The sequence below is a fragment of the Lepidochelys kempii genome, chromosome 2, assembly GCF_965140265.1.
Source record: "Lepidochelys kempii isolate rLepKem1 chromosome 2, rLepKem1.hap2, whole genome shotgun sequence".
NCBI classification, from domain to species: Eukaryota; Metazoa; Chordata; order Testudines; family Cheloniidae; genus Lepidochelys; species Lepidochelys kempii.
Window position 1 is genome coordinate 402,830 of NC_133257.1, and position 15,895 is coordinate 418,724.

At 45.6% G+C, this 15,895-nt stretch overlaps 1 protein-coding gene across 30 annotated transcripts in view; it reads right to left on the reverse strand.

Moving 5' to 3' along the window:
- Positions 1 to 1,139: 1,139 nt before the first annotated feature.
- Positions 1,140 to 15,895, reverse strand: part of SCRIB (scribble planar cell polarity protein) — a 238,659-nt gene continuing 223,903 nt past the window's right edge. For 25 of the 30 annotated variants that reach the window (XM_073329722.1, XM_073329726.1, XM_073329721.1 and 22 more), the window contains one exon: positions 1,140 to 3,300. In XM_073329722.1, coding sequence (XP_073185823.1) covers positions 3,140 to 3,300 — 161 coding nt within the window. In that variant the 3' untranslated portion in view covers positions 1,140 to 3,139. The remainder of the gene's footprint in view (positions 3,301 to 15,895) is intronic. The other 5 variants (XM_073329737.1, XM_073329731.1, XM_073329736.1 and 2 more) reach the window with 3 other exon arrangements.

Consider the following 15,895-nt stretch of genomic DNA (forward strand, 5'->3'; position numbering starts at 1 on the left):
AGGGCGGGGTAGTTCGGGGGGGTTGTCAGGGGCGTGGATAGGGGTTGGGGGCGGTCAGAGGGTGGGGAATGGGGGGGGTGGTGTTGAATGGGGCAGGGAGTCCCGAGGGGGGCAGTCAGGAAGGAGCGGGGGGTTGGATGGGGTGATGGGGGGCAGTCAGAGGATAGGGAGCTGGGGGTGTGTGTGGATGGGGCGGGGTCTGGGGGGGCAGTCACAAAGGAGAGTTGGGGGTTGGATGGGGTGGCAGGGTCCAGGGGCGGTCAGGGGACCGAGAGCCAGTGGGGAGGTTGGATGGGGCAGGCGTCCTGGGGGGACTGTCAGGGGGTGAGAAGCAGGGGGGTTGGATAGGGGGCAGGGGGGCCGGGCCATGCCTGGCTGGTTGGGGAGGCACAGCCTTCCCTAACCGGCCGCCATACAATTTCAGAAACCCGATGTGGCCCTCAGGCCAAAAAGTTTGCCTGCCCCTGATCTAGAGAGTGTGTGTGAGACAGTGAAACATGATTATGTTGGCAGGTGACATGCACAACTTCATGTGTGACGGGGGGGATAGGAAGGAGTTCAAGGCGTATAATAGACTCAAGGAGCTCAATCTATGTAGTTTAAGAACAGGTTAAAGGATAATTTGATTTGATCTGCAAATATGTACATGGGGAACAAGTATTCTATAATGGGCTCTTTAGTCTGGCAGAGAAAGGTAAAATACGATCCAGTGACGTTGAAGCTAGACAAATTCAGACTGGAAATAAGGCATACATTTTTAACAACGAGCATAATTAACCACTGGAACAATTTACTCAGTTGTTGTGGTGACCACTCCATCTTGGGCAATTTTTAAATCAAGACTAGATGTTTTTCTAAAAAATATGCTCTGGAAATTAGTTTGGGGCCGTTCGCTGACCTGTTATACAGGCAGTCAAACTAAAGGGGTCCCGCGGTTCCTTCTAGCCTTGAAATCTATGAAAGAAGTCTCAAGATAGGAGAGACCATAGCAGGACAGATGTGATGGACATTGAACCAGAGATGCTGGAAGACTTGCCTTTCTCTAGATTTGAAAGTAGAAGCAGTGAATAGAGAGAGGCCCTTCTAGTGCTTCCCACTGGCCTGAGGAAAAAGCTTCATCCACAGACAGACACAGGCTCTAAAATGTAAAGTAAACTTTATTCTCCTTGAACCACAAAATAGATTTCTTTGGTTGTACAAATTTCACTAGTTACAGTCTTGATGAGCTAATTTTAACTCCGCATCTCTCAGGAGAGGAGAGAGATCAGAGCCTGGCACCCAGGTACCACAAAGGGAAAGGAAAATCACAAGTTAGTCACCAAAACCAATTCATGATTGTATCCAGAAATTGTTCTTGTTAAAAAGCAAATGCTAAAATGAGGTTTTAAAAAGAAAAAGCTCAAATTGCTGATGATGGCAGCAGCCATGGCTGCAGTTTGATAGACTATCAGATTTCCCCCATCCAAGCCCTGTAAAATTAAACATATCAATTCAGTTCAAATGAGCCATGTGATTTGGTGTGAAGAGAGGAGATTCTCAACTAAAAGAAACCGCATCCAGTCATTTAGTAAATGTACAAGCAGAAGTGCCCTCCACTCCCGAGTCACATCCTGGCACTGGGAGGATTAAGGGCCAACTCTGGACTTACTGCTGGCGGCATCAGCAAGTAAGAGAGCACCGATTTGTTAGAGGGAGTGGAAAGATCACTCAGACCATTGCCAAACCAAGCTCAGATGCCTTGCTTTGATTTGGGGCCTGTGTGGATAAGGGCTGCTTAACTTGCAGAGGGCAGTAAGAACAAGAGAAATGACAGTTTCACTGGTAGATACAGGTGCCTAGTCACTGGCGCGATAGCCTTGGGTTCACTTGGTACTGAGGCGGACAGGCTCTTGTTCCAGTCAGGAAGCCAGCAATAACAGACTTGGTGCATGTGTAAAGAATCTCGTTTGCCCTAATCTGCAGGTAAAGCGTCAGGACGCCACCAAGTCGTCAGAGAGAGACCGTAGGATTTGTAGTTAGTGGGATGCATATCTCATTATCCGTTATCTCCTGGAGCTCCCTGCATGGTGCTCACTTCGTCTATGCTCCAACCCCACTCAAAACTCACATTTTACTGCAGTGGTCATGGGCAACACAGTGAGAGCCACCAGCTTCTGCTGCCACCACCATCGCTCTCTGTGTACCATCATCATCCTGCACCCAGTACCCTTAACTTGACCCCAGCCAGTCCACATCCCACCTTCCTGCCTGCACCCCCTACTCTAACCTTACCCCCCGTCTCTTTATTTGTACCGCCTGCTGCTGAGTCACCACATTCTAATCCCCACCTAGTCTGTCCCTACTGCTGTCACATGCAGACACTGCTGTAGCCTCGCACTCCCATCTGCCCTAGTTCATCCATCTCATGTAGGCCACTCTCACACAGGACAGTCAGCACCTGTTCCCCGCATCCCCCTCCCCCGTAGCGTGTTTGCCTAGAATGGACCACAGCCTGTGCGACATGAATTACGTGTGCATCTGAGGGGCAATGCTACTGCCGGAGGAACAGCGTCACACCAAGCCAGATTACCACTGGCCTGGTGGGGGAGTGGCATGGGGACAACGTGTTCTAGAGAGGTCACAGATTCCTGCCCCTGCACGGATAGGACACTCCATGGTTTAGGGGGGGAGCTGGCTTTTAACAAATCAGTGGGATTTAAAAGGGAGTAAAGGGCTGGCCCTTCCTGCTAAGTCACATCAGAACAAAGCCCCCATAGTAGCCACTGAAAAACCCAAGTGGAGGGAATAACAGGTGCAGCGTCACACACCCACACACGTGCGTGCACACACATACACACATACTATTTACAGACTAACAAACTGCTGCTGCCCACTGCCCTGCCCCTCCCACCCTTTGTCAGACATCTACAAGTCCATCACTGTCCTGTTTTGTTCAGCACGTGCCCCAGTGCATTGTGGGTAGCGAGAGAAAAAGGAGGTTCCCAGCCTAAAGGAAGTTCATTAACCACAACGCCTTCTGGGTGCACAGGTCCCAGCCAATGTCAAGGAGGCAGCTGTGGGACCCAGTCCAGTCTGTGGAGTGCAGGAAGTTGTAGAGCCCTGTGCTGGGCTGTCCTGTTGCCCTGGTGCAGCAGACCCTCTATGTGGGGACAGCAGCCTCCAGACTGCGACGGCTGTGTCGGAGTTTGCGCTTGCTGCTGTACAGAGCCATTTCTTCAAGTGCTGATGTGGTGGGTGTCGAGGAGTCATGCGTTACTAACAGCTCCTCTTCCTCTGCTGGCTCATCCTGATCCTGGGGAACTGAGCAGAGACAGACAGACAGTAATCAGAGAGGAGACACAGTATTTCCCACAGAGCAGCATGCCTCTCAGATACAGAGTGATCACTTTGTGAACAGAGACACTGGATTTGTGGCTTAGTACGACAATCTATAATGCACTAACAACCACCTACCCTCGCTCTTCCTTTACTCCCTATGACTGGAGGGGTGTTAACGGGCCACTTCACCTTAAATGGTCTCTTGAACTAACTACTTATGCTAAACAATCTATTCCATCTTATATCTAGCTGTAACACTCTGAGTACCTGCAGAAGAGCTCTGTGTAAGCTTCACAGGTTGTTTCTCTCACCAACACAAGTTGGTCCAATAAAAGACATTACCTCCCCCCGCTTTGTCTCTCTAAGACCCTTCCAGGCAAGCAGCTGGTAAACTGGAAAAAAAAAATCCCATTTTGGTTTCCCTGAAATGGAATTTTTCTGAATTTCTGTCCCATGAAAAATTTCAAATTTTTAATTTTGTCCTGAATAAGCATTACTTTTTTTCTCTGAAACCTCACAGCTAGCTATGCCCTGTGGTCTCCTAGACTCATTCCCGCCCTCCAGTCAAACCAAACCAAATTAACTGGATGCCAAAGAAAAGTCATTTCATTTCCACTTGCTGTTAGGACCCTTTCTGCCATGGCCAAGGACAGAAGCGTTTGGGAGAGCAATAGGTGTCCCCCGCACTGGACTGGAAAAATTATGGAGCATGTCCTCAAGGAATCAATTCTGAAGCACTTAGACGAGAGGAAAGTGATCAGGAACAGTCAGCATGGATTCACCAAGGGAAAGTCATGCCTGATGAATCTAATTGCCTTCTATGATGAGATAACTGGTTCTGTGGATGAAGGGAAAGCAGTGGACGTGTTATTCCTCGACTTTAGCAAAGCTTTTGACATGGTCTCCCACAGTATTCTTGTCAGCAAGTTAAAGAAGTATGGGCTGGATGGATGCACTACAAGGTGGGTAGAAAGTTGGCTAGATTGTTGGGCTCAACGGGTAGTGATCAATGGCTCCATGTCTAGTTGGCAGCCGGTATCAAGTGGAGTACCCCAAGGGTTGGTCCTCGGGCCAGTTTTGTTCAATATCTTCATAAATGATCTGGAGGATGGTGTGGATTGCACTCTCAGCAAGTTTGCGGATGACACTAAACTGGGAGGAGAGGTAGATACGCTGGAGGGTAGGGATAGGATACAGAGGGACCTAGACAAATTGGAGGATTGGGCCAAAAGAAATCTGATGAGGTTCAACAAGGACAAGTGCAGAGTCCTGCACTTAGGATGGACGAATCCAATGCACCACTACAGACTAGGAACCGAATGGCTGGGCAGCAGTTCTGCAGAGAAGGACCTAGGGATTACAGTGGACGAGAAGCTGGATAGGAGTCAACAGTGTGCCCTTGTTGCCAAGAAGGCCAATGGGATTTTGGGGTGTATAAGAAGGGGCATTGCCAGCAGATCGAAGGACGTGATCGTTCCCCTCTATTCGACATTGGTGAGGCCTCATCTGGAGTACTGTGTCCAGTTTTGGGCCCCACACTTCAAGAAGGATGTGGAAAAATTGGAGAGAGTCCAGCGAAGGGCAACAAAAATGATTAGGGGTCTGGAACACATGACTTATGAGGAGAGGCTGAGGGAACTGGGATTGTTTAGTCTACGGAAGAGAAGAATGAGGGGGGATTTGATAGCTGCTTTTAACTACCTGAAAGGTGGATCCAAAGAGGATGGATCTAGACTGTTCTCAGTGATAGCAGATGACAGGACAAGGAGTAATGGTCTCAAGTTGCAGTGGGGGAGATTTAGGTTGGATATTAGGAAAAACTTTTTCACTAGGAGGGTGGTGAAACACTGGAATGCGTTGCCTAGGGAGGTGGTGGAATCTCCTTCCTTAGAAGTTTTTAAGGTCAGGCTTGATAAAGCCCTGGCTGGGATGATGTAGTTGGGATTGGTCCTGCTCTGGGCAGGGGGTTGGACTAGATGGCCTCCAGAGGTCTCTTCCAACTCTGTTATTCTATGATTCTATGGATTTACAAATCAGTAACTGTGCAGTGACAGTCACACCCATAGGAGAGAGCCAGCTACCTCTGAAAAAAGAAAAGGAGTACTTGTGGCACCTTAGAGACTAACCAATTTATTTGAGCATAAGCTTTCGTGAGCTACAGCTCACTTCATCGAATGCATCGTGAGCTGTAGCTCACGAAAGCTTATGCTCAAATAAATTGGTTACACTCTAAGGTGCCACAAGTACTCCTTTTCTTTTTGCGAATACAGACTAACACGGCTGTTACTCTGAAAGCTACCTCTGAGGGATTTGTCATCAGGTTACCTCGGTGCAGGCCCCCTTGGGTCATGCCTAGTGCTTCTCCAACACCAGTGCAGTACTGGTCTAGCTATAATGTCCCTAGCACTGTAGGATGTAGTGTTAGGATATAGATATTCAGGCCTGTCTGCAAAGGCCTGTACTTCAAGAATTTAGGTGTATTCTTATCGCTTGGCTAGTTCTAGAGGTATAAAAGAAAGAATCAAAATCACTGTCTGCTGGTGTAAGGGCCTTCTCTTACTGTGACAGTCTGAGGCCCTGTTCTTAGGCTAAGGCCTTTGGCTAAGCAGCAGAGGCAGCCATAAGCTGGGAAGCGAACCGTCACATCCTCACATTCCAAACTAGTCACACTGAAATAAGGTGCTATTGGGCTGTTAGGCACTATCAGGACAGGATTGTATTCCTATCACCTCCAGAGAAAGGGAAGTGCCTAGAAAATGTAAAAGGAAACTTAGTTTGATAGCATCCTGTCTGGCAAGAACTCACTTATCAATAGCTGGGATGTGAAATCCTCGCTTCTGTGTTGTCTTGTCATTGTAGTTCCCACTTTGCTATTGTTTGTCTGTATAATCTCTGTCTGGTTCTGTGATTGTTCCTGTCTGCTGTATAATTAATTTTGCTGGGTGTAAACTAATTAAGGTGGTGGGATATAATTGGTTACATAATCATGTTACAATATGTTAGGATTGTTTAGTTAAATTTCAGTAAAATGATTGGTTAAGGTATAGCTAAGCAGAACTCAAGTTTTATTATATAATCTGTAGTCAAAGAGGAAGTGAGTGGGTGGGGGTGGGCATGGGCATGGGCATGTGGGTAAGGGAGATGGGAACAGGGAATGGGGGTAAGAAAATTGGAATCATGTTTTGCTAAAGGGGGAAATGGGAACAGGGAATGGGAGTAAGGAAGTTGGAATCATGTTTGGCTAAAGGTAGGAATGGAAACAGGGACACAGGTGTAAGGCTCTGTGGTGTCAGAGCTGGGAAGGAGGATACTAAGGAAGGAAACTGGAATCATGCTTGCTGGAAGTTCACCCCAATAAACATCGAATTGTTTGCACCTTTGGACTTCGGGTATTGTTGCTCTCTGTTCATGCGAGAAGGACCAGGGAAGTAAGTGGGTGAAGGAATAAGCCTCCTAACGTGTAGTTGCATGTTCTCTATAATCAGGGCTCTGCCCACATAGTTTTAAATGTCCCAGGATGGGATTCCCACTCCTTCCCTGGGGAAGATTCCCCAGACTGAGAGCTCTTAGTTTGGAATAACTAACAAAACCATCCGAAGCACAGGGCTTGGTGGTGATGGGGGACCTTCAGCTATACAGACAGCTGTTGGGAAAACAACACAGCAGGGCACAGATCATCCAGCAAGTTCTTGTAATGCTCTGGAGACAACTTTTTATTACTGAAGGTGGAGAAAGCGACTAGGGGAGAGGCTGTTCTGGATTTGATTCTGGCACATAGGGAAGAACTGGTTGAGAATTCTAAGGTGGAAGGCTGTTTGGGTGAAAGTGATCATAATATGACAGAGTTCATGATTCTAAGGAATGGTAGGAGGGAGCTAGAATCCAGGATGTGACGGACTGTCTGCGGAGACTGATCAAGCCCTCAGACTGCTACCCTTTCCTACTTCTCCACGTGGGCACAAATGATACTTCCAAGAATGACCTTGAGCGTCTCACTGCAGACTATGTGGCTCTAGGAAGAAGGATAAAGGAGTTGGAGGCGCAAGTTGTGTTCTCGTCCATCCTCCCTGTTGAAGGAAAAGGCCCAGGTAGGGACCATCGAATTGTGGAAGTAAATGCGTGCATACGCAGGTGGTGTCGGAGAGAGGGCTCTGAATTCTTCAACAATGGGATATTATTCCAAGAAGAAGGATTGCTAGGAAGAATCATAGAATATCAGGGTTGGAAGGGACCTCAGGGGGTCATCTAGTCCAACTCCCTGCTCAAAGCAGGACCAATCCCCAACTAAATCATCCCAGCCAGGGCTTTGTCAAGCTAGGTCTTAAAAACCTCTAAGGATGGAGATTCCATCATCTCCCGAGGGAAGCCATTCCAGTGCTTCACCACCCTCCTAGTGAAATAGTGTTTCCTAATATCTAACCTAGACCTCCCCCACTGCAACTTGAGACCATTGCTCCTTGTTCTGTCATCTGCCACCACTGAGAACAGCCGAGCTCCATCCTCCTTGGAACCTCCCTTAAGGTAGTTGAAGGCTGCTATCAAATCCTCCCTCACTCTTCTCTTCTGCGGACTAAACAAGCCCAGTTCCCTCAGCCTCTCCTTGGAAGTCATGTGCCCCCACCCCTTAATCATTTTCATTGCCCTCTGCTGGACTCTCCAATTTGTCCACATCCCTTCTGTAGTGGGGGGCCCCAAAACTAGACCAATACTCCAGATGTGGCCTCACCAGTGCCGAATAGAGGGGAACGATCACTTCCCTCAATCTGCTGCCAAGGCTCCTACTAATACTGCCCAATATGCTGTTAGCCTTCTTGGCAACAAGGGCACACTGCTAACTCATCTCCAGCTTCTGGTTACAGTGGATGATTAGTAGTTGCTGAACCGATAAGAGGGGATGCCATTTGAGATTTGGTTTTGGTGAGTAGTGAGGACCTCATAGAATAAATGGTTGTAGGGGACAACCTTGGTTCAAGTGATCATGAGCTAATTCAGTTCAAACTAAATGGAAGGATAAACAAAAACAGATCTGTGACTAGGGTTTTTGATTTCAAAAGGGCTGACTTTAAAAAATTAAGGAAATTGGTTAGGGAAGTGGATTGGACTGAAAATCTTGTGGATCTAAAGGCAGAGGAGGCCTGGGATTACTTCAAGTCAAAGCTGCAGAAGTTGTTGGAAGCCTGCATCCCAAGAAAGGGGAAAAAGTTCATCGGCAGGAGTTGTAGACAAGCTGGAGGAGCAAGCATCTCAGAGAGGCGATCAAGAAAAAGCAGAAAGCATACAGGGAGTGGAAGATGATAGGGATCAGCAAGGAAAGCTACCTTTTTGAGGTCAGAACATGTAGGGATAAAGTGAGAAAGGCTAAAAGTCAAGTAGAGTTGGACCCTGCAAAGGGAATTAAAACCAATAGTAAAAGGTTCTATAGCCATATAAATAAGAAGAAAACAAAGAAAGAAGAAGTGGGACCACTAAACACTGAGGATGGAGTGAAGGTTAAGGATAATCTAGGCATGGCCCAGTATCTAAACAAATACTTTGCCTCAGTCTTTAATAAGGCTAATGAGGATCTTAGGGATAATGGTAGCATGACAAATGGGAATGAGGATATGGAGGTAGATATTACCATATCTGAAGTAGAAGCGAAACTCGAACAGCTTAATGGGATTAAATCGGGGGGCCCAGATAATCTTCATCCAAGAATATTAAAGGAATTGGCACATGGAATTGCAAGCCCATTAGCAAGAAGTTTTAATGAATCTGTAAACTCAGGGGTTGTACCGTATGACTGGAGAATTGCTAACATAGTTCCTATTTTTAAGAAAGGAAAAAAAAGCGATCTGGGTAACTACAGGCCTGTTAGTTTGACATTTGTAGTATGCAAGGTCTTGGAAAAAATTTTGAAGGAGAAAGTAGTTAAGGACATTGAGGTCAATGGTAAATGGGACAAAATACAACATGATTTTAAAACAGGCAGATCGTGCCAAACCAACCTGATCTCCTCCTTTGAGGAGGTAACAGGTTTTTTAGACAAAGGGAACGCAGTGGATCTAATTTACCTCGATTTCAGTAAGGCGTTTGATACCGTGCCACATGGGGAATTATTAGTTAAATTGGATAAGATGGGGATCAATAGGAAAATTGAAAGGTGGATAAGGAATTGGTTAAAGGGGAGACTACAATGGGTCCTACTGAAAGGTGAACTGTCAGATTGGAGGGAGGTTACCAGTGGGGTTCCTCAGGGATCGGTTTTGGGACCAATCTTATTTAATATTTTTATTACTGACCTCAGCACAAAAAGTGGGAGTGTGCTAATAAAGTTTGCGGATGATACAAAGCTGGGAGGTATTGCCAATGCAGAGAAGGACCGGGATATCCTACAGAAGGATCTGGATGACTTTGTAAACTGGAGTAATAGTAATAGGATGAAATTTAATAGTGACAAGTGCAAGGTCATGCATTTAGGGATTAATAACAAGAATTTCTGTTATAAACTGGAGACGCATCACCTGGAAGTAACAGAGAAGGAGAAGGACCTCAGAGTATTGGTTGATCACAGCATGACTATGAGCTGCCAATTTGATATGGCCGTGAAAGAAGCTAATGCGGTCTTGGAATGCATCAGGTGAGATATTTCCAGTAGAGATAAGGAGGTGTTAGTACCATTATACAAGGCACTGGTGAGACCTCATCTGGAATATTGTGTGCAGTTCTGGCCTCCCATGTTTAAGAAGGATGAATTCAAACTGGAACAGGTGCAGAGAAGGGCTACTAGGATGATCCGAGGAATGGAAAATGTGTCTGAGAGAAGACTCAAAGAGCTTGACTTGTTTAGCCTAACCAAAAGAAGGTTGAGGGGAGATATGATTGCTCTCTATAAATATATCAGAGGGATAAATACCGGAGAGGGAGATGAATTATTTAAGCTCAGTACCAATGTGGACACAATAACAAATGGATACAAACTGGCCATCGGGAAGTTTAGACTTGAAATTAGATGAAGATTTCTAACCATCAGAGGAGTGAAGTTCTGGAATTGCCTTCCAAGGGAAGCAGTGGGGGCAAAAGACATATCTGGCTTCAAGATTAAACTCGATAAGTTTATGGAGGAGATGGTATGATGGGATAACATGATTTTGGCAATTAACTGATCTTTAACTATTCATGGTAAATAGGCCCAATGGCCTGTGATGGGATGTTAGATGGGGTGGGATCTGAGTTACTACAGAGAATTCTTTCCTGGGTATCTGGCTGGTGAATCTTGCCCACATGCTCTGGGTTCAGCTGATCGCCATATTTGGGGTTGGAAAGGAATTTTCCTCCAGGGCAGATTGGCAGAGGCCCTGGAGGTTTTTTGCCTTCCTCTGTAGCATGGGGCACAGGTCACTTGCTGGAGGATTCTCTGCACCTTGAAGTCTTTAAACCATGATTTGAGGACTTCAATAGCTCAGACACAGTCAAGGAATTAAGATGTGATTGGAATAACAGAGACTTGGTGGGATAACTCACATGACTGGAGTACTGTCATGGATGGTTATAAACTGTTCAGGAAGAACAGGCAGGACAGAAAAGGTGGGGGAGTAGCACTGTATGTAAGGGAGCAGTATGACTGCTCCGAGCTCCGGTATGAAACTGCAGAAAAACCTGAGTGTCTCTGGATTAAGTTTAGAAGTGTGAGCAACAAGGGTGATGTAGTGGTGGGAGTCTGCTATAGATCACCGGACCAGGGGGATGAGGTGGATGAGGATATGGTATGGTATGTTGGCAACAAGAAGAAAGCCAAGGAATGTGTGGGCAACAAGAAGAAAGCCAAGGAATGTGTGGGCCCCTTACTGAATGAGGGAGGCAACCTAGTGACAGAGGATGTGGAAAAAGCTAATGTACTCAATGCTTTTTTTGCCTCTGTTTTCACTAACAAGGTCAGCTCCCAGACTGCTGCGCTGGGCATCACAAAATGGGGAAGAGATGGCCAGCCCTCTGTGGAGATAGAGGTGGTTAGGGACTATTTAGAAAAGCTGGACGTGCACAAGTCCATGGGGCCGGACGAGTTGCATCCGAGAGTGCTGAAGGAATTGGTGGCTGTGATTGCAGAGCCATTGGCCATTATCTTTGAAAACTTGTGGCGAACCGGGGAAGTCCCGGATGACTGGAAAAAGGCTAATGTAGTGCCAATCTTTAAAAAAGGGAAGAAGGAGGATCCTGGGAACTACAGGCCAGTCAGCCTCACTTCAGTCCCTGGAAAAATCATGGAGCAGGTCCTCAAAGAATCAATCCTGAAGCACTTGCATGAGAGGAAAGTGATCAGGAACAGCCAGCATGGATTCACCAAGGGAAGGTCATGCCTGACTAATCTAATCGCCTTTTATGATGAGATTACTGGTTCTGTGGATGAAGGGAAAGCAGTGGATGTATTGTTTCTTGACTTTAGCAAAGCTTTTGACACGGTCTCCCACAGTATTCTTGTCAGCAAGTTAAGGAAGTATGGGCTGGATGAATGCACTACAAGGTGGGTAGAAAGCTGGCTAGATTGTCGGGCTCAACGGGTAGTGATCAATGGCTCCATATCTAGTTGGCAGCCGGTATCAAGTGGAGTACCCCAAGGGTCAGTCCTGGGGCCGGTTTTGTTCAATATCTTCATAAATGATCTGGAGGATGGTGTGGATTGCACTCTCAGCAAATTTGCGGATGATACTAAACTGGGAGGAGTGGTAGATACGCTGGAGGGGAGGGATAGGATACAGAAGGACCTAGACAAATTGGAGGATTGGGCCAAAAGAAATCTGATGAGGTTCAATAAGGATAAGTGCAGGGTCCTGCACTTAGGACGGAAGAACCCAATGCACAGCTACAGACTAGGGACCGAATGGCTAGGCAGCAGTTCTGCAGAAAAGGACCTAGGGGTGACAGTGGACGAGAAGCTGGATATGAGTTAGCAGTGTGCCCTTGTTGCCAAGAAGGCCAATGGCATTTTGGGATGTATAAGTAGGGGCATAGCGAGCAGATCGAGGGACGTGATCGTTCCCCTCTATTCAACATTGGTGAGGCCTCATCTGGAGTACTGTGTCCAGTTTTGGGCCCCACACTTCAAGAAGGATGTGGATAAATTGGAGAGAGTCCAGCGAAGGGCAACAAAAATGATTAGGGGACTGGAACACATGACTTATGAGGAGAGGCTGAGGGAGCTGGGATTGTTTAGCCTGCAGAAGAGAAGAATGAGGGGGGATTTGATAGCTGCTTTCAACTACCTGAAAGGGGGTTCCAAAGAGGGTGGCTCTAGACTGTTCTCAATGGTAGCAGATGACAGAACGAGGAGTAATGGTCTCAAGTTGCAGTGGGGGAGGTTTAGATTGGATATTAGGAAAAGCTTTTTCACTAAGAGGGTGGTGAAACACTGGAATGCGTTACCTAGGGAGGTGGTAGAATCTCCTTCCTTAGAGGTTTTTAAGGTCAGGCTTGACAAAGCCCTGGCTGGGATGATTTAACTGGGAATTGGTCCTGCTTTGAGCAGGGGGTTGGACTAGATGACCTTCTGGGGTCCCTTCCAACCCTGATATTCTATGATTCTATGATTAACTTTAGAAGTGTGAGCAACAAGAGTGATGTAGTGGTGGGAGTCTGCTATAGACCACCGGACCAGGGGGATGAGGTGGATGAGGCTTAGAAACTAACACCTTAGAGACTAACAAATTTATTTGAGCATAAGCTTTTGTGAGCTACAGCTCACTTCATCGGATGCATTCAGTGGAAAATACAGTGGGGAGATTTATATACATAGAGAACATGAAACCAAGTCACTTGCCCTCCTGTTCTCATACTTTTTAACATAGAATTTAAGGTCCCCATGACTAAGAGGTTTTTGGGTGATATAGGGCGGATCTCAATTGTTTTGCCCCACACATCCTCCATAACTCTCAAAATAGGTGGGACATGAAATTTGAACCAAGAAATAGAAGAAGACTGTGGATGCATTCGATAGACTTGGTGAAGAATGACATGGAACAAAAAGGTTTAAAGATGAACAAAGCTGTGCAAAATGAAAAGTGATGGAAAGATTTCATTCAGACCCATTGTCGCTGCTGAGCTGATGGATGGAGAAGAATTGTCTATCCTTAGTTGGAGAGAAGCCAAAGAGGTCCTGCCTAAGAGGTTACGTCTCTTGGGGTCCTTATATCTTTGGAAATGACTGAATTTTTCAGCCTATTTGTATTTTTCCTCAACTACAGAACTCATTAAGGACCATGGGCATGGATGGGAGTAGAAATTCTTAAACCCTTTCTGAGGGATTTGATACCTCTTCATAGCTACAATATTTGAGAGAACTGAGAAGGCTAGAATCTTCGAAAGGCCTTTCACAGGCTCTGTGAATCTATGAATGAATGATTAATGTCCCTTTACGGATTAGCATTGCCAATTGCATGGGAAAGTCAGATGGAGAATATTGAAAAGTTTGTGAGCTTTCTCCTATATAATGGGTAGCTCATCATCATACAAGATGATCTGAATGACCTTGTAAACTGGAATAATAGAAATGGGATGAAATTTAATAGTGCAAAGTGCAAAGTCATACATTTAGGGACTAACAACAAGAATTTTTGCTATAAGCCGCGGCTGTATCAGTTGGAAGTGACAGAGGAGAAGAAAAATCTGGGTGTATTGGTTGATCACAGGATGACTATGAACCAGCAATGTGATGCAGCTGTGAAAAAGGCTAATGCAGTCCTAGGATGCATCAGGTGAGGTATTTCCAGTAGAGATAAGGAGGTGTTAGTACCGTTATACAAGGCACTGGTGAGACCTCATCTGAAATACTGTGTGCAGTTCTGGTCTCCCATGTTTGAAAAAGATAAATTCAAACTGGAACAGGTGCAGAGAAGGGCTACTAGGATGATCTGAGGAATGGAAAATGTGTCTTATGAGAGAAGACTCAAAGAGCTTGACTTGTTTAGCCTAACCAAAAGAAGGCTGAGGGGACATATGGTTGCTCTCTATAAATAATCAGAGGGATAAATATCAAGGCGGGAGAGGAGTTATGTAAGTTAAGTGCCAACGTGGACATTAGAACAAATGGATATAAACTGGCCATCAACAAGTTTAGGCTTCAAATTAGATGAAGGTTTCTAACCATCAGAGGAGTCATCGTGGATAGTTCTCTGAAGACGTCCATGCAGTGTGCAGCGGCAGTCAAAAAAGCGAACAGGATGTTAGGAATCATTAAAAAAGGGATAGAGAATAAGACGGAGAATATCTTATTGCCCTTATATAAATCCATGGTACACCCAAATCTTGAATACTGTGTACAGATGTGGTCTCCTCATCACAAAAAAAAATATACTGGCATTAGAAAAGTTTCAGAGAAGGGCAACTAAAATGATTAGGGGTGTGCAGGAAAGATCTAGCATGCCTAAACTTATAGGCCTAAAACTTTGGTCAAGCTAACTGTGTATACAGAGCATAAGAAGAGGGTGAGGAAAATTCCATTGTAGGGCAGTTACAACAGCATGGCTTAAGAAATGTAACCATAGCAGCTAGAAATTAGGAAAGACCATTAACTGCAAAAGAACAAACCTGTCAATAACAGGAAAAGCTTGTTTTGCTGTACTCCAAATAAGGCAAAGCAACTGTTAAAAGCTTACATTATATACCAAACAAGGGAAAACGCAGTTGGTGCAAGTGTGCTTGACCAATTGTGGTTTGGGAACAGAACAAATTTGCGGTAGTCAAGCTTATGAAATATATAGCTGCAACAGCTGTGTTAGAAAGGTAGCTGACTGCAAAAGAACGGACAGTGAATAACAAGAGGGGCCTAGTGGGGGAGACGCTTGTTTTTGCTTTTGACCAGTGTTAATTTTGCAATGTATTCAAAATAAGGTAATTAATATGGAAGTATGTGTAATTTGTCTGTGGTTTTAAGCTTTAAAAAGCTGTGTGTGCTTTGCATCAGGGGGCAGCTACTTCGAGCTGTTATCTACCCTGCGCTTGTAATCAATAAAGGAGCCTCAGGCCTGTTCTGATCCAAACACAACGCGTGGTTAATTTTCCACCACAGGAGTTTGGAACGGGTCCCATATGAGGACAGATTAAAGAGGCTAGGACTTTTCAGCTTGGAAAAGAGGAGACTAAGGGGGAATATGATAGAGGTCTATAAAATCATGAGTGGTGTGGAGAAAGTGAATAAGGAAAAGTTATTTACTTGTTCCCATAACACAAGAACTAGGGGCCACCAAATGAAATTAATGGGTAGCAGGTTTAAAACAAATAAAAGGAAGTTCTTCTTCATACAGCACACAGTCAACCTGTGGAACTCCTTGCCTGAGGAGGTTGTGAAGGCTAGGACTATAACAGGGTTTAAAAGAGAAATGGATAAATTCATGGAGGTTAAGTCCACTAATGGCTATTGGCCAGGATGGGTAAGGAATGGTGTCCCTAGCCTCTGTTTGTCAGAGGATGGAGATGGATGGCAGGAGAGAGATCACTTGATCATTACCTGTTAGGTTCACTCCCTCTGGGGCACCTGGCATTGGCCACTGTCATTAGACAGGATGCTGGGCTGGATGGACCTTTAAGTTATTACGGAGAATTCTTT